This window comes from Clarias gariepinus, chromosome 3 (assembly GCF_024256425.1).
Source record: "Clarias gariepinus isolate MV-2021 ecotype Netherlands chromosome 3, CGAR_prim_01v2, whole genome shotgun sequence".
In the NCBI taxonomy this organism is placed as follows: Eukaryota; Metazoa; Chordata; class Actinopteri; order Siluriformes; family Clariidae; genus Clarias; species Clarias gariepinus.
The window spans coordinates 34,430,001-34,454,249 of NC_071102.1; the positions used below are offsets into that span (position 1 = coordinate 34,430,001).

Below are 24,249 nucleotides of genomic sequence, written 5' to 3' on the forward strand. Positions count from 1 at the left end.
GATCATGTGTTATTCTTTAATCAGCTTTTAAATTAATCCGCATTGAAAACCTAACATTTATGGTAAGTAGTATAATAATTATAACTAGAGCCATTAATACAGCAACATGTAGGATATATATATATATATAATAGACTTGTGTTAAAGTTACACTCAACATCTTTTTTCCACATATCATCAAATTAGTTTTTTGTGTGGATTTAAACCTACTTGGCTTTAAAGCACATTTAAGACGCTTGTACTTAAGAACAATCTGTACTACGCTTGGGTGATTTTAATACTTTCTATGAAAAGACAGAAAATGAAAAACACAGTCTAGTTCTATTATAGATTCCTTTCCTAACTCAGCTCTGGTCTTACTTGATGTTGTCCAGACGGCTGGAATCCGGTTTGAGGGCCGACGAGTTGCGAACCATCTTGTGAAGCGTGACCATGAGGAACACCAGGTTCAGCTGGAGGTCAAACAAAGGTCAGAGGTTAGACATATCATACTGGAGATTCTATTCAATTCAATTTTATTTGTATAGCGCTTTTAACAATTGACATTTTCGCAAAGCAGCTTTACACAATCAAAAGAATTATTTAAATTAGACACACACACACATTCGGCTCTGTGTAAAAAGTGAAACGTTCTACAAAGGAATAAATAAACATTCTATAATTCATTTTTAATAATATTATGCCATTGACTGATGAGTTCATATTTAAAAGTATGTCTTGTTGCACAAATTATAGCTTGATTAAAATAACACATCATTTTAAGGAAATCAATAAAATGACCTTTAATATTCTGCATGCTGTTAGCATGAATACTAGTCTGGTAATTTTTTGCTAAATCTTTGAAAAATTGATTGACTTCCTTGTAAGGACTGAATGTCACCACAATTTGAGGTGTCACACATACAAAAGCTCACCCGGCATCATACTTTATCCAGGGTTTACATGTGCGTTATTGCCGTTAATCAAACACCTTTTGTTTTCACAACTTTATCTTAGGTTAACTGAACAAACGATGAGATGTCTGTGTGTGATCTGAGTAAAACTTTCCAAAAGGTGAGGCTAAGAGAGAACAATACCATGATGATGAAGGACACAGGGCCGATGAAGCTCCAGACAAAGTAGTTATCAACCCGCAACCAGCACCTAAACACACACACACACACACACACACACGCGCACACATCATCATCTCAACTGCTCTGTCATCAATCATAGAGCTATAACTGTACCTTACACAAGTAATTCATCATAGCCATCAGCAGGTTTGTTCCTGAAGTGAGGAGCGCTATCGATCTCTGAAGTGCTCGAAATGATGCCACAGGTTTATCTAAAATCGTTAGCGTTATTGTTATCGTGCCGCTTTTGTCACCACGTCCAAAATGAAAGCAATAAAGAATTAATAAAATCCGAGCTCTGGGTTTAATTATGAGCCACACCAGACAGATGACGGCGTCTAATTTTTCCGCAAGATTGTAGCAGCACCCGAATTAAATTTATATACAAATTGCATTCGATATAATTATTTCTGTTGTGTATATAATACATTTACTTTTTTATTGTTTTTCGTTCTTTGGGTTGAACTCGCTCAGGGCAAAAAGTGCCTATTAAAAATAAAAAAAAAACTTTAAATGCAAATCTCCAAAATTTAGTTCTTAAAAGTAAGACTTTTATTGTACATTAGGCCAAAACTTTGAGTTTTCCTTTTCTTCGAATTTTTCTTCTATAGTTAAGAAGCTAACTTTTACCAGCAAGCTAGCATTATTAGCATAGCCTAACTAGCTGAACAGGCTAGACTGTTGAATAGGTAACACCTGAATATGTTATTTGGATCAACAAGCACAAGAAAAATGATATAATAATATAATAACTTTTAAAGAATTGCTAGCAACCTCTCAATGTGTGCATCACATTCTCCTACTATCATTTCACTCATTTACACAATGCGACAAAAAGCTCCAATCAAATCCTATCAAGCAACCAGCTTGTGCTATGTAGCTGGTGCAGGTAAGAAATCACATTACAAATCTTATATTCACATTTCAGCAAATATTTACGTTTCATGTCTGTTCCACTTTCCATCCACCTGCCAGGCAGCTTTTGCTATTTATTTGAGGAAAAAATTAAACTGATGCAATGAAAGAAAGAAAAATGATTTGGGAATAGTTCTAACACCTTGGACAAATTACAGACCTGTGTAATAGTAATATTTGTTAGGTAGATAGTTAGATTAATTAAAAGTAATTCTGCATGGCCATGTAATTTTATCCGATCACCAAAGCTTTTCTTGACCGACCATAGTAGTGCTGCAAAAAAACGTGTCCAGTACGTCATTTACACAAAACACACTTCCTCGTTTCTTCTTTTGAAGATGCAGACGTGCGACACAAATGTTTTGCATTTACCAATTGACAGAAATTACTGCAAATGGCAGTGTAAAACAATGTTGTTACACAATTGATTCCACTGCATAACAGACCCAGAGTGTGACTGATATACACATTCTCAAAAAGACAAAATCTAATGATAAATGCTGGTAAATCCAGATCTATTACAAGTGCTGAAAGAATCATTACATTGTTTTTGGTACTGGCATTTTTCACATGAATGCTGCTCAGTGTTAATTTATTTATAAATGAATTGACTTGAATGTCTGAAAATAAGCTCTACAGTTTTCGAGGCACATTTAGAAGAATACCCTGAAATCATTTGTCTTATTTTATACTTCATGTACTTTGACATTTTGTGCACTTAATTTTTTTTAACTGAGTCCATATTTTCATTCTTTTAAAATTCTTTTATTATTTAATATTTATTTAATCATCGATACTGAAAATAAAAAAATATCATTGTTAACAGCAACTATCGATTTTGCATGCACTTGCAGAAATTTTATGTGTTGCAAATAAAGCAAATTGTGGTATTAAATTTTTTTTTTTATTTCCTTGCACTCGACTTCCACGAAATCCTCAAAGGACTGATTGGGACACTTATCTCTGTTCATTAGACTTTGTACTGATTAGCTAACACAAGCCAATGCTACGATAATTTGGCTAACATGAGCGTGTGTTTTTTATAATCTTATGCTAATATTTAGTCCCACCCCCCAGATAGTGAAATAAAATCAAAAAATAATTTAAAAAGTAAAAAGAAATGTCATCTGGGTATATAAGAGTCTTTTTTTAATCCTCTATTCACGCTTTGCTGAAAAATGATAATAAAATTTTTGACCTAGAAATTAATAATAAAAAAAACTATCCAGCATGGCTTTCTGCAGCGACCTCATATCACTCGGGTGCCAGAAATAGTTTGAACAAAAACAGCTCTTTTTGAAATCTATACTGTTTGATATTGGGAATAAATCAGGCGTATTTCCCTCGGGGCGCTACAGCTGAACAGCGCGGATCTGTTTCAGCTCTCACAGGGACACCTCGCCCCAAATGGCTTTATGGAGAACTTATCGCTTATCAACGCTGAGCGTTTCCCAGAGAGGGTCGTGACCGCCGTGGCGTCGCCCGCAAATGGACTGATTCACACGTACGCTTTCTTGGTCCCGTAGCTGCGGTAGTCGATGGCCGCCGAGATGCCCACCACCAGCGCCGGGAAGCAGTAGCCGCACAGGTAGTAGTACTTCTTTCGAGAATACTCGCTCTCGAAGACTTCAACCAGCATCAGGTAGAGCTGCACGCCTTCCAGGCACATCCACGAGAACGCAGCCAGGAAGAAGAAGTGCAGGAGGCCTGCGAAGATCGGACATGCAATCTACGAAGAGAGAGAGAGAGAGAGAGAGAGAGAGAGAGAGAGAGATGGTTCTTACTAATAACCAACTAATTAAAACAACTTTATTTATTCTTTTGATTTTTTTGTCCTCAAAAAAGCATTTGTAAAAGGTACAACTTGTCATTTTTTTATTACAGTGTGTGTCTGTGTGTGTGTGTTTCTGTCTGTGTGTAAATATGTGTGAATCAAAATATAAAGTAAAAAATACCTAAAAATAATTAAAATATACAGTAGCCTACAAAAGTGAGTACACCCCTCACATTTTTGTAAATATTTTATTATATCTTTTCAAGGGACAACACTAAATATATGAAACTCTGATAGAATGTAAAGTAATCAGTGTACAGCTTGTATAATGGTGTAAAGTTGATGTCCCCTCAAAATAACTCTACACACAGCCATTAATGTCTAAACTGCTGGCAACAAAAGTGAGTACACCCCTAAATGAAAATGTTCCAACTGTGCCCAGTGTCAATATTTTGTCAATATTTTATATGACTCTCTTGGGCATGGAGTTCACTAGAGCTTCACAGGTTGCCACGGGAATTCTCTTCCACTCCTCCTTGATCACGTCACGAAGCTGGTGGATGTTAGACACTTCGTGCTTCTCCACCTTCCGTTTGAGGATGCCCCACAGATGCTCAATAGGGTTTAGGTCTGGAGACATGCTTGGCCAGTCCAGCACCTTTACGCTCAGTTTCTTCAGCAAGGCCGTGGTTGTCTTGAAGGTGTGTTTGGGGTCATTATCATGTTGGAATACTGCTCTACGGCCCAGTTTCCGAAGGCAGGGGATCATGCTCTTCTTCAGTATGGCACAGTACATGACACTCCCATCACCATGCTTGACTGTAGGCAAGACACATCTGTCTTTGTACTCCTCACCAGGTCGCCACCACACACGCTTGACACCATCTGAACCAAATAAGTTTATCTTGGTCTCATCAGACCACAGGATGTGGTTCCAGATTCCGTGTCCTTAGTCTGCTTGTCTTCAGCAAACTGTTTGCGGGCTTTCTTGTGCACCATCTTTAGAAGAGGCTTTCTTCTGGCACGACAGCCATGTGGTTTGAGCACTGACAGGCTGGCTCCCCATCCCTTCAACCTCTGCAGCAATGCTGGCAGCACTCACACGTCTATTTTCAAAAGCCAACCTCTGGACATGACGCTGAGCACGTGCACTCAACTTCTTTGGTCTACCATGGCGGGGCCTGTTCTGAGTGGAACCTGTCCTTTTAAACCGCTGTATGGTCTTAGCCACCGTGTTGCAGCTCAGTTTCAGGGTGTTAGCAATCTTCTTATAGCCTAGGCCATCTTTGTGTAGAGCAATAATTCTTTCTTTCAGATCCTCAGAGAATTCTTTGCCATATGGTGCCATGTTAAACGTCTAGTGACCAGTATGAGAGTGTGAGAGCGATAACACCAAATTTAACACACCTGCTCCCCAAGGACACCTGAGACCTTGTAACACTAATGAGTGACATGACAACAGGAAGGGAAAAGGGCTAATTGGGCACAATTTGGGCTTTTTCATTTAGGGGTGTACTCACTTTTGTTGCCAGCAGTTCAGCCATTAATGGCTGTGTGTAGAGTTATTTTGAGGGGACATCAACTTTACACCATTATACAAGCTGTACACTGATTACTTTACATTCTATCAGAGTTTCATAACTTTAGCGTTGTCCCTTGAAAAAATATAATAAAATATTTACAAAAATATGAGGGGTGTACTCACTTTTGTGAGATACTGTATATATTTTTTATAAAGTGTAATATGGGACCTTTAAGTGTAAATAATTGTTTAAATTCCTTTATATAAAATACAGTATAGCTGCTGTGTTTAAAACGTCTCCTATTGAAAACATCGGGTTCTGTCTGCGGTCTAAGCGGGACTCACCTGGTACTGCGTCTTGTTGATGCCGATGAGGAAGAGAAGCTCTGCGATGAAGAGGTTGATGCACAGGTTCTTGTGGATGGTGTTGCGGTCTGTCTGCAGGCCTCGAAGGAAGCAGAATGTGGAGATGCAGATGGCCAGGCACACCAGCGAGATGACGATCCCTACCCAGGTGATCACCACCAGCAGAACCTCGTGCATCTGATCCTGATACTGAGAGAGAGAGAGAGAGAGAGAGAGAGAGAGAGAAGCAAGGAAGAGAGATGGGGAGAGAGAAACACAGAGATAGACAGACACATGAAGGGAAAGGAAAAAGGGGGAGAAAGAGAGACACAAAGATAGATAAAGAGGGACAGACACAAAAAGTAAAGATGGGGAAGGATAGAAAAGAGAAATAAAGAGAGAGGAAGAGAGAAACAAAGAATGAAACAGAGAGACAGATAGATACATACAGAGTGAGACAGACACGGACGGAAAAAAAAGGAGACAGACACATAGAGAGAGACAGAGAGACAGATAGAAACAAGAAGGAAAATAGAGGAAAAAAGAAATATAGATAGGGACAGGAAAAGAAGCAGAGAGTCACACATAGATAGGGAGTGAGATTGTCTTACATCTTTATTTCTTCATACATTGCTAAATGTTTCTGATCTTTAAACACACATATATATATATCTGACTATCGATCAGTTTCAAGGCGGCGGAGGGGGAAAAAATCATAAAACCAACATATTGTTGTACCAAGATAAATTTAGAACTTCAGAGCGATTAAAAAAAAAAAAAAAAAGCACAGCGAGTGTGAGTTTTTAACCTTGAGATATGTAAATGTTCTGAAAATATAAATTGCAACGAGACTGTGACAGTGTGGGCCGAGGAAACGAGACGAGCTTAGAAGGAGCAGGTGCATTGTGTGCGTGTGTATGCGTGTGTGTGTGTGTACCTACACTGGGCTCGTGCTGCACCATGAGCACAGCGAAGTTAGTGAGATGGGAGCAGGAGCAGGTGGTGTGTGTGCTGTTCGTGTCCAGCAGTTTGCAGCCTTGAGACGACCACTGACCCGTCATCGAGCGCTCCGAGTAGTTCCAGAACGAACAGTTTGGGCTGAAGTGGTTCTCCAGCTAAACACACACACACACACACACACACACACACATTCAGATACAAAGGAAAAATCTAGGTCTGTCTTATTTCACATGTAATCACTACTTGTACACTACACACAGTTTTGCACACACATACAGTACACATACACACACAAGTGAGCAAGTTTACTAGCAGTTAGCAACATGTGAGATAATTTATTAGAAGCTAGCAACATGTGAGTGAGATGACTAGCAGTTAGCAAAATGTGAGTGAGTTTACTAACAGATAGCAACACCAGAATGAGTTTACTAGCGATTAGCAAAGTGTTAGTGAATTTACTAGTGGTTATCAAGATGGGAGCGATATTACTAACAGTCAGCAACATGTCAGTGGGATTACTAAAAGTTAGCAGTGAGTGAGCAAGTTTACTAGCAGTAAGCAACATGTAAGTGTGTTTGCTAGCAGTTAGCAACATGTGAGTTAGTTTATATTATTTAGCACCTTGTGGGCGAGATTATTAGAGGTAGCATCATGTCAGTGAGTTTTCTAGCAGTTATCAATTGTGACCAATTACTACCAGTTAGCAACATGTGAGTAAGATTACTAACAGTTAGCAACTTGTGAGCAAGTTTACTAACAGTTACCAACTGATATCTTCAGAACAAAAGAGTTGCATGATTACAAGCACAAGTAGTGTTTTTTTTTTTTTATTCCTTTCTTATTTGGGAATTTGGGAGTCATTTTAGCACTTCACGCCTATTACTGATGTTCATAGCCTTGTAGCTATGCTTTTGACAGGAAAAGTGTGTGTGTGCGTGTACCTGCAGGTGTTTCAAGGTGAACACCACAGGCACGGTTAGAAACACTCGGCTTGACTCTTTGTTGATGGACGCGGCAATGACATGCGAGTTGACTGCTAAGCTCCGCCCTCCAGGTCCTGGTCCTGGCTCCACTTCCATCTTCACAGTGGCATTCTCGGTAGAGAGGAACAATCCCAGATTCTTATAAAGCAAAAAGACGACCTTCACCTGACCTAGAGAGAAAGACGGAGAGTGTCGGTGTGAAGGACTGACAGGAGGAAGGGAATAAGATAAAGCCGGCATGCTGACAAAACGGACTGTTTCATTTTGTAAATTCTGAGGGGGAGAAAAGAAAAAAAAAAGAGGGGGAACGAAGACACGAGTCCGACAGCACGTTCAGTCTCGCTCTCAGTGCTCGCTGCTCTCTTTTATTATTCCCTATGAATATTTCATAGGTTTTTGTTTCGATCGTTCGAATCCGTCTCGCGGCGCTGACGGAACAAATGAAGAGGGGGACAAAGAGTGGAAAGAAAGAGACGCAGGAGAGATGGAGAGATCGAGATGGAGAGCTGAGGATAAGATGGCGCAGGGATGGAGAAAGGAAAGAGCTGAGATGGCTCTCGAAATGATAGTAATCTACACGCATCCTCGGCTATTCTATTAGCAACGCCGTTAAAAAACCATCAGGAAAGGAATTGTCTCAGCGCTTTTTGTTAATCTGATTAGACCATCATTATCAGCCAATGAGTGCGGAGAGCAGACTGGGAATTGCGCTAAGCCGCAGCGAGCGAGCGAGCGAGCGAACGCGTGCGTGCCGACACGTGGCACGATTGGCCATCAGAGGCTCTCGCAGTTTGATGAGAATCACGTCTGTCTCGCCTCTTTTATCCTGAAGCCAATCACACGTCTCTTAGACATGCTAATGTATTTCTCTATTTTCTTAAAAGACGCTAACACTGATGAAGTCTGATGAAGGCGTTTGAAACTGCAGTGTGCCTCGAAGACTACGCTCGCATTACAAGCCTTATTGCCCAGTTACCATGGAACCCAATGGCTCTGTCTTGACGTCGGCGTCGACGCCATTCGGCACCAAAACGACCCCCGAGCGTGCACTGCTTTAAAATCAATAACGCTTAAGTTAAAAAAAAAGTGATAATGTGATCAATTCAGGAGCACAAGCCTTTATCAGAGGCTCAGGAAGTGGACTGGAGGTCATCAGGCGATACTTAATGAAAGGCTAAATTCTATATTGTCTGTAATGAGGACTTTATTAAATATCCAACAGCCTTGGTCTATAATAATACAGACCTGATGGAGGGGAAGAACAGGATGTTAAAATTATCACGTCCACTTGATCCAGCACATCCCACGTTTGTTATATTAGAAGCAGCCTAATATTTTGCCTTTTTTTTCCATTCTTATGTGTCGGCTTACAGCAGCAACCTAAACTAAAAAAAATTTAGAATATGGAGGTGAAAAACAAGTTTCTATGGGGGCCCTATACGTGTAGGAGCAGAATACGTGTGCATCATTAACATTAATTTAATCACTTTTATTAACGGCAATCCAAATTATTAATTAAAAAGAGCTAAAAAAATAACATGTCAGTGTATTAAAAAAATAATAATATATACATATTTATGACCTGGTGTTTTCTTCTATGTTCTTACTCTTGGATTGGCTCATGTTTCATACTCAATGAAGAGCTAACTGAACACAGATGAAACTTTAACTAGTAATCAATCATAACGCAGAAGCTATGAATTATTGGAAGCAATATTTCTCAGTTTTGTTCAGGCATTGATGATTCTTACATTTTTTATGCTTCTTCTGGACATACTCTTACTTCTACAATGTTCCTTTTGTATTTTTTCCTTCTGTGATTTTTTTTCCTCATGTCCCTTCTTTTTGTTCTTCTCCCATGTCCCTTCTGTATTTTTCCTCTTTTGTGCTGTTTTCTTTTTGCACTTCTCTTGTTTACCTTTTAAATTTTTTTCTACTAATTTTTTTTCTTTACTAATTTGTGCTCTTCTTTAAGGAAAATATGTCCATGTCCTACTGTATCTATCTATCTATCTATCTATCTATCTATCTATCTATCTAGAGCTGGGCCGATAAACGATATCATATCGAATCGTGATTTATTTTATTTTAATAACAATAAAAAGCTCTAGACATTTTTTGCTCGATATGGATTAATCTAAGAGCCAAACACACAGCAGAACAATACGACAACAGCCAATCATCGAGCAGCTTGCGCGTGCCGTGCACGTCAAAGTTAATTTCCTACCGCACTTTGAGAAGCACACTTGACACCAGGACGACAAAAAAAATGAGTGGAAGCAGCGACTAAAGTGAATATAACCTTAAGTTATTATCCAAAGATGTTGAAATTGTCGACAAAAAAGGTAGCACGAATTCCGTTATATGGAAGTGGTTTGGCTATCTGAAAAATGACAAGGCACAGATTAAATTGATCTGTAAAATATGATGTCGGTTCATGAAAACCAAGTATGGCAACACAACCAACCTATTCTATCACCTAAAAAAGCATCACCCAAACGACCACACTGAAAGCATGAAAATGCGGGCCGATGCTACTCCATCAACTAGCAGGGCTAGCAGTGGGGCTTTACCAAAGCAGAAATCAATCGTGACGTCTTTCCTGGCCATTACACCTTATGAAAGGTGTTCCAAAAGGAGCAAGGATATAACCAAGGCCGTTTCTAACTTTCTAGCGAAAGATATGATGCCCCTAAGCACAGTAGAACAAGACGGCTGCATCTAGCCATTGGTAAGTTAAGCATCTACTAAAGTTAAAGTTTTCAGTGCTAAAACAGCATATGAGGATTTATAACATAGCCTTAAATGCTGTGAAATCGTAGGATATCACGTTTGACTGCATAATTTAGAAAATGCTGTTGTATTTACACTGCCCTAACAAACACCAACTTGCGTGTGGTTGTGCGCTGTAAAGGCAGATATAAAAAAATAAATAAATACATGATCGTCTAGACCTGCTTGACGCTATTAAATAAATATGCATATATATTAAACATGTTACATGGCGTTAATGTTTTAAAAAATGAGTAATGCATCTGTTCTACAATAATAACGTGATAATTTCTCATAATTCATTCTATTTTTGTTGTCATTGCATGCTTAAGCCATTATGTCAGTTTATTGGGGCAGTGTGAAATAGCCTTTATTTAACTTCAAATCGTGGGATAAAAAGACAGCCCTAGTGTGTGTGTGGTCTAAATGTTGTTTCTCATTAATGTTTGAAAATCTCAAAACATTGTAATTTATGATCACAAAATACTTTTTATGATCACAAACAAGTATTTTTTTAAATAAAAAATATTTGCTCTGTAAAGATTCTGAGCATGTGCCTATAGTATCTTAATTTTTAAGGCCAAATCTGTCATCTGTTTTTGTTAATAAACTATACTTTAAAATGTAATTTAATGAACCCTTTAATTTTTGTGGCTTCAGTCATTGTTGGGATACTCTTTTAAAGCTGGCAGCATTAAGAGCTATCTATCTATGGCCTGATTAATTCCCCTGAAATAAGGAAAAGATTTCCATGATGAATTAGTCATAATGTCACACAAATATCTTTAATATTGCTCAAATAATTTTGCTATTTGTTCAGTGATTAGCTCATGTTTTTTTATCGTTCTACTATAGTTACAGTAAACTGTTAGGCTTGGATTTAATGCTGCTCCACAAACGATGATGAGAACTACCTCTGTGTTAAATCCTTAACTGCTTCACACTCTATTTTCCCTGTATGTGTGCGTTTTAAACTGCACAGCCCAGAGCAAGTGTTTTTACACGCCTAACACACATGCTGCAGCTCCTGACCTTGTCCTGAAGCTCTTCGCGAATGAACTCAGGCGCACTGGTGCAGGGGGAAACTAACAGCGCCTGCGGGAGACCCGAGAGACGAGGGAGGCGTGATGCGCTCCAAGTTTTAGAGAATTCGGAAAACTCAGGCTGTCACACAAGTTTATTGCGCATCACGTTCATGAGGCGCAGAGTGTCCGGAATAGATCATCAACGCATAAAAACACAAAAGTACCAGTGCACAAAGTGATGACAAAGACAGAGAGGGATATAAAAAAAAGAAAGAAAGGAAGAAAGAGAAAACCACACAGAGAAACTGTTTTGTCAAGCTGGATATGAATAGATTTCTTTCAAAAATGTAGCTAACACAAATGCATGAATATAGACATGCTGTATAAAAGGAGGACATGCTCAGATAGTGAGAGATAACAAGAGAGAGAGAAAGAGAGAGAGAGAGAGAGGTGGTCATGTGACTCACCGTTGCGGCTGTACTGTTTGACGGTGGAGGCTGGCAGAAGGATGCTGCTCTCACCAGAGCTCCTCTGAGGGAAGGACAAATCCTGCGGATCCATGTCCGTGTTTAGTATGTGAACCTCCAGATCTACACACACACACACACACACAGACAGGATTAGAGTTTGACCGCTGTATTTTCAGGCCAATGCTATCCTTGAGCCTACTGTACTCGAGAGTCTCTTTTGTCATCATTTTTATGATGAGGTTTCTGTTTTAGTGTTTTTTTTTTGGTGCCTACAGTATGTTTTTTTTTTTTTTATAACACGCAGAATAAACTTCAATCTCGTCTGTAACAGTGTCCCGTTTACTTCTTGCATCGTTAACAGTAAGCATTTGGATTGTTGTACAGATGTGAACATTTTCAGAATAAGCGAATGTGGATCTCAAAATTTGTTCAATATTTATCGTGTATTCAGGGTCGCGAGGGGCCAGGAGCCTATTTCAGGAGGCTTAGAGCAGGGCATCACAGGGCACACACATACACCCACTCACATATTACAAGCAATTTGGGAACACCAATTAGCCTAATCTGCATGTCTTTGGGAGGAAACCGGAGTATCCAGGCAAAACCCACCAAGCACAGGGAGAACATGCAAACTCTATGCACACAGAGACGGGAATCGAACCCAGAGCCTGTAGGTGCAAGGCGACAGTGCTAACCACTACACCACCATGCCGTCTCGGCAAGATATCCTCCCTGAAATTGATCACACTGCCCAGACAGCTAACATCAATGTTAACCATTACTAATACTAATATAAAACGACGATACAACAACCAGAGGCCCTCAATCAGAATTGCTTACTGCTCCTTTAATGGTTATAATCCCCCATTTAATGTGTCCCCTACTTGTTGATTTCCTGAGTTTATGTAGTGCGGGCTGGGCCATTTTATTTTTATTTTTTTTAAATACTGTGTTATAAACATCAGATTTTGGAAGTCCGGACATAGACTAAACAGTTAGCAGACCTTGTGGAGATATTCTCTGTATTTGACCACCAATTGCATCAGCAGTGCGTACTGCTCCCTTAATGTTTATCACTCTGCATAAATAACTTCACACAAATCTCACATTTTGCATAAACCTAATCTTCAAACATACATAAAGAAAACCCTAAACAAATAACAAAATTTCACAGATGTCCTCTTTTGCTGATTGGCTGGCAGAGTGTTTATGTGGACACTTTTTTCTTTTTGTTTTACAGTGCCAGGGGCTGTGCAAAAACACCAGATTTTTTTTAACCCACACATAAAACCGAGAGCTAGCAGACCATGTGCTGATATTTACTGAGTTTGATACAAAGTGCACTGGAGTAGGATTGCTTACTGCTCCTTTAAAATCCTACATAAAGAACCTTACAGACCTTACATTCTCAATCAAGGACATCTGTGAACTTGCAGAAAAAACAAAACCTAAACACATAAAATATTTTCTAACACTGATGACCTTTTTTGCTAAATAGCTGGAATAGTGTTTATGTGGTGCAGTCTAGGACATTTTTTTTTACAGTGCCAGGTCTGTGTACAAACACCAGACTATTTATTTCTTTAATTATTAATTTATTACATAAAATAGAGAGCTAGCAGACTGTGTGGGATTATTCGCTGACTTTGGTACAAAAAGTATTCATCCAGAATTGCTTACTGCTCCTTTAATATGCATAATTTTGCATAAAGAACATTTACGAATTACAGAAAAAAAGCCTAAACAAATAACATATAATTTCCCAGGAGTGAAAGAGTGTTTGGTTGTGTGATTGTGAGGATCTGAAAGAATACACGCCAGCTGTGTGCAACTCCCTCCCCCCCCCCCCCCCCCCAAAAAAAAAGAAAAAGGTAAATACATAAAAACGGAAGTCACTGTAGTGTCGTTCTAGAGTATGAACATAAAGCTCATAAATATGCATTAGAGCAAGAGCAGAGTCGAGGCTGCGTTCAATTCGTGTCCCTTTTATGCTTTAATTGATGCCTTTATGGGGGTAAGTGCCCATTGTGGACATGAACAAGAAGTGGTCTGAAGTCTCATCAAAGCTGGAACGACCGGAAAAAAGCAGCAAGTTCCTGTTTGAAGTGCACTTATGCTGCATAGACACACACACACAAAGAAAAGCTAAGCTCACACACGGGGCCATGCACTGAACACACTCTGGCTAATATTTCTTGCTATAAATATTGTAACAAATTTATTACGTTTGTTTTTACACTTTAATTAATTTAAGGTAATCTTTATAAGTGAATATGATTTTATTCCAAATGTAATAAATTATGTAACTGGAACCTCTTGCTGAATTAAATGTCTTTATTTTTGTATTTTACAATAATAATAACAACAGTTTACTCTTAAATATGTGAAAAATGTTAAAAATGTGAAAATATGAACTATTTAATAAGTTTCATTTAACTTTGAATATGAATTTGAAGTGAAGTTCGCAATAGCATGATTTTGTGTGTGTTTCTGTGTGTGGGTGTGTGTGTGGGTGTGTGTGTGGGGGGGGGGGGGGGGCGTTACTGTGGGATAATAAGGCATGTCAAGATGTCTTGGTACAGGTGTGTAAGTCGGGGACTTTGTTAGAGAGCTGCAGATGTTTTGTGATTGAGACACTGAGCCACTGAGTTTTGAATGTTATTGAAGGTTTCTGTTTTTTTTTCTTCTTTTTCCCCAGCAAGGCTACAGCAGTTAATTACAGTAATCTAACTGAGCGATGTAAATGTGAAGGCGGGACAAAGGCGGGTAATAACCTGTAGATAAAACACAACTGTTTAAATGATTCAAGTGATATAATTTATGCTTCTGAAAGAATCATAACATTAAAAGGGAACAAAAAAAGAAAAAGAAGCTGTGATTGTTTGCTGCTCATCGATGTTGAAGTGAAGCGCAGTAACCTTTCTGAAAGGGGCCTGCTTTCTCTTTGGCTGTGCCTTAACATCAAATCATATTTAAAATATATCTCATGATAGCTTAGTTATAGCTATGGCATTTAATATGAAAAAAAAAAAACTAAAAAAATTCAAGCCTGTTAGCTCCTCAGAAAACAAAAAACAAGAGTTTTCCAGTGTCATATTAATAAGAAATTAATGAGCCATTGGTGCAAACCAGTGTTGCAAAGTGTACTGTATGTATGAGAACTGTACAAACCCTCCGTGACGCCACCCACAGGTTTTTCTAAAGAGCAGTTTTAAAGCTCAACCGTTAAAGCTAGGGATGCACCGAAATTTCGGCCGCCGAAAATTTTCGGCCGAAATAGCATTATCGGTTTCGGACGAAACGTAAGAAAGCGCCGAAAATAAAAGCCGAAATTGTCGCGACGCCTCTCCCATCCTCCCGTCCCGTTCGCGCTGTCATTACGCATCAAACACGGAGTATGTCGGCGGTTTGGAAGCACTTCAAAGTTTCAGATGAGGACAGCAAAGTTGCAATAATTTTAATTAATTTGTAGTTTTTTTAATACAAACAAAAAGAAAATATTTTAAACATGTTTTTTAATGAGAACATTTTCGGTTTCGGTATCGGTTTTCGGCCAAGTGCATCCAAAAATTTCGGTTTCGGCTAGTTAGCTGTCTGAGATATGGATATGACGAGTGCGATGGTGGTTATGGGCATATTAGCATGAAATGTATTAATCTAAAGGCCTACAGGAACGCGGGATCACTTGATTCGCTAATGTTTTTGACGCATTATGATTTTTTTATTTGATTTGATTCAGTAGCGCTAATGTTTACTAACTGATTTGTCTCAAGCAGTTATATATCTTACAGGGTTTTAGAAATGATTAAACACTGAAATGCTTTGCAACTTTTTCTGCCTGTCTTCCACTCCACACTCCGTCCAGTCCAGTAGATGGTGGTAGTTTGGCACAAAATTCCATTTACGCTGTAGCTAATAATAGGGGACTAAAAGAAAAACAAAATGAAAGATTAATTTATAAACGAATCTTGGATAATCAGTTACATTCTACATTTATTACTAGTAAAATAGTTTAGGGCGTTTTTTGTCTTTAGGATTATGACAATAACCGATGGAGGAGTGTGTATTAGAGCTGAACGAAGAAATTCAATCAGAGAAAGGCGAATCGATAATAAAACAGAGGAACGTCTTTGTGCAGAAATTACAAAGGCCGCTGTACAGTAGGTGCTTTGATCCAGTCAGTGTGGAACATAGGAATGTACATGTGTATATGCGTACATACGTACCGATGTTCTGGGCGTGGTCACTGAAGCGCGTGTCGTACATGTTGTTGGCGAGCAGGAAGGCTCCTTTCTCCATCACGTCCAGCAGCATGGTGGCTGTGTGAGCCTGCTCACTGCTGTTCATGTCTCTCCAGGCGTCCAAAGCCTCCACACGCAGCAGGTTGTCTACTATCTGAACCACAGCCTACACACACACACACACACACAAGTATTTGTATTTTTTTCACGTATACAATGGTCCACAAATCTGAGTGTGAATTTTCATATTTTGGGAACCTTTTTTTCTGTTGTTTTTTTCCGTAATTAATCACAACACTGGCAAGAAGTAGTTCTGCGCATGATATTAGGAGCATGACTGTTTTCACAGAGGGGATTTAATATCCACAAATGAGTCAGAAAATGAGTCATTAAAAAGCCAAGTCACTCTTTTATTTATTTACTTTTTTGTTGGGAGGAAGACAAAATAAATTAGGGACGCTGGTCCAAACTTTGACGATACGGAAATGTTTTTGTTACCAAACACAAAATACAAAAGCTGGTATGAAATGTCACACCAGTGTCCTGCTGAAATCTGCACTCTAATTGGTCAGTTGGTGTTAATATATTTTCCGTAACAGCAGTCATAACTTAACTTTAAAAGCGAGAAATACCGAGGCTGGTGATGGAACGTAATGAGTGCTATGACGTCAGCGGGTTAGAAAATATAAACTACAATGTTAAATGTATTTAAAGATGGATAAACTGTATGAACGGAGAGAGAGAGAGAGAGACAAGGACACAGTGAGGTACCTGAACGTATGTTCGGCAGGTCCTCTCTCTTTTCTGTAGCTGCAGGACAGAATATAATAAAACACACACACACACATTATATTTGAGAGGAACATCTAGTATTTCCTGCCTCTGTGGTTCTGTGTGTGTATGTAGTACCTTGTTGTAGTTGCGTGTGGCCGATTCTTTGTTCCCAGGTCTCAGGGGTTGAAGCTGAGCGTCCAGGATGTCCAGGAGCTGCTCCATGAGACGAACAGTCGAGCTGACGTCTCCGGCGTAGATCCGACCCCGCGTGTGGTTCACTAACTCCATGGCAATGTTCGCAGCGTTCTCGCCGCTCTTTATCTACACACCAGTGTTAAACCCGTTATAAATTGAATGGTAGCTAGCTGTGCTAATAATCTAAACATAACAAAAAAAAATTATGCCATATATTGAATGTTTTCCAGGCCCCTTAACCTACATGAAATGATGGAATGATTGAAGAAGCATGATTTACTTGACCTCCTGTGTGTCTGTGTTTGTGTGTGTGTAAAAATTAATTTAAAAAAGAAATCCTAATTAAAAAAAATAAATAAATAATTGGCCAGGGTTTAAACGAGCCAATGAGCTTTTCCGCCTAATGTGACCTCATATAAGAAGATGCTTTTAAATGCTATTAAATTTTTTGTTAAGAAATTGTCGAATATGGGAGCTTCAAGGTGCAGAATTGTAAAACAAGAAAACTCAAACATTTCAACATTGATGCAAATAGCGAAAGAAATAATACGCATAGGACACAGTGCTATTGAAAAAGCAATCCAAAACATTCTGACCAATCACGCTGGAGCATCATCATGGAAAATCAATTAACACAGAACACGAGAGCACTGGGGTTGAACAAACCAGAGAGATGACAGACCTTTTGGGCCACCTGATTGACCCATGGAGATGTACAGTTACTGAGGTCTGGACCTCGGGGGTTCCACTGTACCGGCAAGGACAGGCACTGGAAGGATGCGATGCCTAAAATCAGTTGGAGGTAAAAGAGGGAGAGGAAGAGGAAGAGAGAGAGAGAGAGAGAGAGGAGAAGAAAGGGAGCTATTAAGACACAAACTAGTCTCCCAGCAGCCTCGCGCTGTTTTACAGCCCAATAAATACAAGCGAATGAGCTCATTAGACAAAGTGAAAACAATTATTTGGAACACAGCGACTGTGAAACTCCCGATATGAATCAGCTGAACACGGGCTGGACATGAGAGCTACTAAGCGCAGACGGTTTCTGACCATCCTGATAAAAGACTGATATAAAAAGACCGTAAAAGAGAAAAGCTGAGCGTAGAGCTTCTCTCTTCTTTACTGGATAACGTTTAAACAGAGTGGGAATTCACTCGGGGTAGAAGTACAGTTACGAAAGCTAAAGCAGCTGAGAAAGCATGAGTGAGAGGCGACTGATGATTCCAACACTTTAGTTGTTCTTATCCAGGCAGACTCACGTTTCCGAAGACCTGCGGTAGTTGGAGCTCCACACCGATTTCATTTCTGTTTATACAACAGTTAGTTCCTGTCTGCTAATTCGATTGGTCAAGTGAAAAGTCCAATTCATTACAGCGAAACGCTTACTCCGCTTTCTACTGTGTGTTGCCATGGAAACTCCATGAAACTAAGGTTAAGATTAACAAAACGTTTGGCTAGCGTCATATTGTTTTAATTTAAAATTTTGACAATAAAACCATGCATTGTGGTAGCTTTAAGAAATTAAAGAAATCATCCAAGGAATAAAAAAGTCTTCTTTTCTCACCGAGCGATCCTTTAGGGCAGGGCCGCTCCACCGTCTCGCCCCTCTGCGCGCTGGGCCATTGGATGCCTCGCGTTACGCTCGGGTCACACCCCTCCTGCTGCTCGGGCTCCTGGGGTGGGCGTGGCCGAGGCCGTGGAGGGCGGCGGGTCACAGGCACTGTAGCGGTGATGGGACGCAGTTCTGGTGCTTTGTTTATGGCGCCGATGGGGTGAAAGGTGGCAGGGAGTGGGCGCATAGTGGACGGGCTGGAGGTGGATGAGAACGACCGTGACGCTGTGGTACTGGGCATCTGAGTGGTGACCAGTGGTCCTGAGAAGGAGAGAGAGAGAGAGAGAGAGAGAGAGAGAAAGAGAGAGGATGGTGGTGGTAAACAACAGAAAGAACAAAGGGAAGGAAAGGCATTTGATGTGATGCACAAGTATGGCTCTGAAAGTTCTTCAGACAGTAATTGAGCATCTGTGTGATCTAATTTATTCACGTTGCTGCTTTAAAACTGTCTTTCTGGAGACGGAGAGAGAGAGAGAGCAGTGAAAATAGAAAAGGATGAATAATTAATCGGATATCAGAAATCAGATATTCCACAGTAATCAGAGAAAACCGTTAGTGATGGGCGGCAATTAAGGCTTGACGATGCTGTATTGAAAGCAAACATGGGAATGTTAACAACTACAGACAGAAATTGACCTGTTTGTCTCTTTTTCTGTCTGTCTGTCTCTCTCAGCTGGTCTCTCTCAGCTTGTCTATCAGTAATGACAAGACAAACAGGACAGTGCTTATATTTCAAAGCCTATAAAAAATTATAAATCTGAGTGCAGAGTCCCAGTCACTGTGCATTAGACCGGGTACAGATGTGTCTTGACTCGTTCAGTTGTTAGGTTCAGGATTTTTATTTTTTATTCAGCTCAGTTCATGGCATTGTATTCCAACTTGCTTGTTTAAGTGTAATTCATCTTTTATAGTTTAGTTAAGCTAGCTTCATTATGATTCAAATCAGCTCAGCTAAATTAATAAATTCAGTATTATTAATTTTAGTTCAGTTCATTACATTTAATGCAATTTATTTTGTTTAAGTTCAGTTTAGTTAAATGTGATTCGGTACAGTTGGGCTCATTCTAGTTTAACTCAATTCAGGTTGATTTGATTAGATTAATTCAGTCCAGTTTAGTATGTTTTATTTTAATTCAATTTATTTCGTGGTCAGGAAAATTCAGATCAACTGTGTTAATTTCAGTAGAGTGTCATTTAAACTGATTCAGTTCAGTACAGTATAATTCGATTCAATTGAGTTCAGTACAGTATAATATGATTCAGTGCCATTTGATTCAGTTCAGTACAGTATAATATGATTCAGTTCAGTAAAAAATACTTTAATTCATCTTAGTAGAGAATAATTTGATTCAGTTCAGTAGAGTATAATATCGTTCAGTTCAGTAGAGTATAATTTGATTCAGTACATTGTATTAGTGTAATTTGATTCAGTTTAGTAAAATATAGTTTGATTCAGTACATTTCAGTAGAGTACAATATAATTCAGTTCATTAGTGTGTAATTTGATTCAGATTAGGAGAATATTATTTGATTCAGTTCATTAGTCCGTAATTTGTTACAAAAGTAACAACCAAACCCACACAGCAAGATTGGGAATGCGGTCTCCATTCTGGCAGATATCTATCCACACCACACTGTCTGCACTGTTGCTACAGCAACCACCGCGGATATGATGATGATGATGATGATGACTATATCTAATATTAATGCATTATTGCTTACCAGCTGATTATGTTTAATTAACTTAGCAAGCGGAAAAAAAAAAGCTTGAATATGATTCTTAGAACATTGTAATTAATTGCGCAGCCTCGCAGGTGTGAAGTTGTAGAAAGAAACTTACAGTTCCTCTTCCACCCACACTGTACACTTACTCCATTTCTACTTCTCTCTTCCTTCCTGCATGTCTTGTTCTCTTAGTTTCACAGGAACATCATTGTAACATCATAAGCACATTAACTCTGTGTGCTTTCCCAGTCGAGATGACCCGGAACGAGGGGATTTATGCATTCGGATCAGCACAGGCCATATTTATATTACACAACCGGCGTTCTGGTCAGTATGACCCAGATAATAGCAAGCGGCTTTTCTATTAGTGTAGCTCGTCAAACAGGTGGAGGGATGATGGTCTGGACATAAAAGTAAACAATGCAACTTTTACCTGAATGGATCCAGTGTTTAAAAAGCATAAATACATGTACGTTGGACATTGCATGCAGCATTCCTTACAAACACCGTATGCTATAAAACAAATCGAATTATTTAAGCTATTTAAAAAAATCTAATTCAGCATGGTAACAGTAACACTACCTCAGTTTCCTTCCTACAGATCAGATTCTCGACTTGGTCTTTACCTGCTGTAGGGTCGGGCGGTCCAAACTCTAGCAGGTAGCGCAGGACGTTGTAGTTGTTCCAGACGTAGAGCTGGTTGTCGCGGGGGTTGTAGTCGATGGACGAGATGTACTGGTAAGGGTTGGGGAAGATGATGTGCACAGGTTCCTCCTGGTTGCGGTTGGTGTTGTAGGCGTACAGCACCAGGTCACCGCCGGCCTCGCTGTCGTCGTCCTGGTATACGGAGCGCACCGCGTACAGCACGCCGCACGCCATGAAGGCGTTAGATGCCAGTCGCTTGTCGAAACTCGTCTCCCACGTGCCCTCGAAACGCAGTGTGTACGGGTTCACCTGTAAGAGAGACAGGAGAGAGAGAGAGAAAGAGAGGAAATGCAGGATGACGACATGAGCTGTGTTCACTTGCAGCAGAAAAGCTCGTTCTTCTGAAAAGCAGCGTGTCAGCAGCCAAGGAAATGGCTTTCACACTGTCAGGATTAAACACACACACATACGAACACACTCTGAGATGCTTCCTGTGTAGAAGAGCAGTCCGGCTCCACCCTGACCGCGCTCCCAGATCATTATTTCCACCCGTGTCAAGTTTATTTTGTTGTCTACTTGTCATGTTACATTGGTCTGTGTGTGCATGTGTGTGTGTGTGTGTGTGTGTGGGTTGCATGTGTCTACTGTAATTCCGTCATGACTTTAGTGATCTGCAGCTCAGTAGTTTTCCGTTCTCATCTTGTTTACCCATGTTGAGGATCATGACTTTAAGACATTTTCATGTTGCGCCTGTCGGTTTCTATTCAGACTACAGTTCTGGAAAGACGTGAATAAAAGCAAGCACCATGCTAGCACATGGACGATTGATCTACAACTGGTAAAATACTGTTTCTTACTTAGATTATATCCCTGCACTGAAGAAAGACAACTATAATTTAACACAAACTAAGACACACACACACACACACAAACAGGGCCCTACAGACTCTCGTCCTCACCTGACTGACCACCAGGCGGCCGTTGTTGCTCTCGGTGGCGTAGATGACCCACAGGCCGTTCTCGTCTACGGCCAGGTCGATGTCGGATTTCCCGCCCCAGCGGTAGGGCGAGGTGTCGTGGTAGTTGGCGTTGGTGATGATGGCCTCACCGCTTTTGATGCGCGTACGCAGGTCGTACTTGACGATGTTTCGTGTTCGCTCCTTGTTGTAGAAGACGGCGCCGTCATACACCACAAAGCCTGTACCGTCCACTCGGTTGGGCAGCCTGGAGGCACGCATGTATTGCATCAAATCCCATGAAATCTTTATTAACTTCAATAATCATGTCCATTACATTAATAATGTGTAATGTAGTTCCAATAAACTATAATTATTATTATATCATTGATGTTGGTCTTCAATGATATGATAACCCCTTCTCAGTTGGTCTCCTGAGAAGGGGTCACCAAAGTAGACCATCCAGTCCGCACATACTGTACAAGCTTGGCACAGGTTTTACGCTGGATGCCCTTTCTGATACAATCCTCCCATTTTATCCAGGCCTGGGACCGGCACTGCATCCAGTGGCAGAGGTTTGAGCACTGGCTGGGAATCGAACCTGGGCCTTTCGCATGGCAGACAAAACACGTACCACTGAACCACCAGTGCCTTATATTGCACATAATTTAAGTTAGGAAAAAATGGGAAAAACCATGCAAAATACCAAGTTCATAAGATCTCCTAATACTGGATGTTGTAATTTTTTGTTAAATTTGCTTCAGTTAAGTGGGTCGCCACAAGGGACTATCTAATCCACAGATTTAACTAGCACAGGTTTTATGCCAGATGTCCTTCATGATGTCCCCACATTTTACACAAGCTTGGGACCAGCACGAAGAATGCTCTGCATCCAGGATTTGAGTGCCACTAATTGGGGACTGTACCTGGGTTTTCTGCATGGCAGGTACAAAGCCATGAACACCCATACGATATACACTGATAATTATAACATTACAACACAAAACATGATGCGCAGTATTCATGTGACACTGGAGCAACTCTGGATCCTTAGCATGACTCCTGGTCTGGCACCAGGACATTCGCAATGGATCTTTCGGGTGCTGTGGGTTGCGGAGTGGGGCCTCCGTAGATTGGACTTGTTTTCTAGTGCATCCTATAGAAGCTTGATCGGATTGGGCTCTGTGAAATTTGGTGGTTGGGCCAGCAGCCTTGAGTTCTCTCCCTACTGTTCTGGTGCCTTTCTATCATTGACGTTTTTCCGTGGTTTGTTCTGCATTGGCTTTTCTGTGAGATTGGACTGGAAAGGCTGGCCCTTGGTCCCCCCTGTGCATGGGTAAACCTTGGGTGCCCAAGATCCTGTCACCAGTTTAGTGGTGATATAACTGATAGTCAATGCTAATGTGTTAATGTTTTGTGATGTTAATGTTTATGGCTGATCAGTGTACCCTAATATATCAAATTATTATCACAATAGTAGAATTACATTGAATACCATAGCCATGTTCTCAATTCTGATTGGCAGGAGGTTATGAAGTGATCGTTCTATAATGAAAATTTATGAAAGGGGTCTCCAGTGTCAGAGGTCCTATTAACTGTTAAGAGAGACAGAAATGTTAAGGAGAGGCTGGTAGGGGGATTAGCGTCTATAATGTAGCCGCTATAGTAATTCCCAAGACCAGGAATTAACTTGCTTCACGAACATTAAATGTAACTACAAATGGATAAAAAGTCTGATAATTAAAAACGGTCATACTCGACAAACTGCTGTTTGATAAAAGGAAATAAACTTTGAGACTACGAAAATAATCAGCTTCAGGGTGGGGACATTAGCACCGCTTCATCACGCCACCCTGTTGTAAATAATTTTCTTATAACAGCATGACACGGAGTGTTTAATTCCTCACAGAACTCAAGATCTGAAGGTGATGATATTGCAGAATTGGACAGAGTCAGTTGTGTGTGTGTTAAGAGGAAACTCAAAATACAGTAAGTCTAAGGGAAGATCATAACTAGGAATAAACATAGCATAATATTCCATAGAAAGCTTGGAGGGTTTTTCTATCAGTTTGAGATGTTCACGAATAAAGCTAGAAATATATATATATTTTTTTTTCTTTTTAGAGATGGGACTACTAATATATATATATATTTTTTTTCCAACAAAGAATCTGAGATTGCAAATAGACCTGCACAACCTTGGGGGGAAAGCGTAACTTGTTT

The 24,249-nt window shown here is 39.9% G+C and overlaps 1 protein-coding gene across 5 annotated transcripts in view; it reads right to left on the reverse strand.

Annotated features, from left to right (window-relative positions):
* Positions 1-24,249, reverse strand: part of adgrl1a (adhesion G protein-coupled receptor L1a) — a 209,955-nt gene that overhangs the window by 10,568 nt on the left and 175,138 nt on the right. For 4 of the 5 annotated variants that reach the window (XM_053492158.1, XM_053492160.1, XM_053492159.1 and 1 more), the window contains exons 6-19: positions 22,030-22,294; positions 21,052-21,379; positions 18,653-18,961; positions 17,774-17,877; positions 17,032-17,217; positions 16,894-16,932; positions 16,108-16,288; positions 11,879-12,001; positions 7,573-7,784; positions 6,613-6,786; positions 5,672-5,881; positions 3,539-3,759; positions 1,077-1,143; positions 361-452 (exon numbers count right to left, since the gene is read on the reverse strand). In XM_053492158.1, the coding sequence (XP_053348133.1) occupies positions 361-452; positions 1,077-1,143; positions 3,539-3,759; positions 5,672-5,881; positions 6,613-6,786; positions 7,573-7,784; positions 11,879-12,001; positions 16,108-16,288; positions 16,894-16,932; positions 17,032-17,217; positions 17,774-17,877; positions 18,653-18,961; positions 21,052-21,379; positions 22,030-22,294 (2,511 nt within the window). The remainder of the gene's footprint in view (positions 1-360; positions 453-1,076; positions 1,144-3,538; positions 3,760-5,671; positions 5,882-6,612; positions 6,787-7,572; positions 7,785-11,878; positions 12,002-16,107; positions 16,289-16,893; positions 16,933-17,031; positions 17,218-17,773; positions 17,878-18,652; positions 18,962-21,051; positions 21,380-22,029; positions 22,295-24,249) is intronic. The other variant, XM_053492161.1, reaches the window with a different exon arrangement.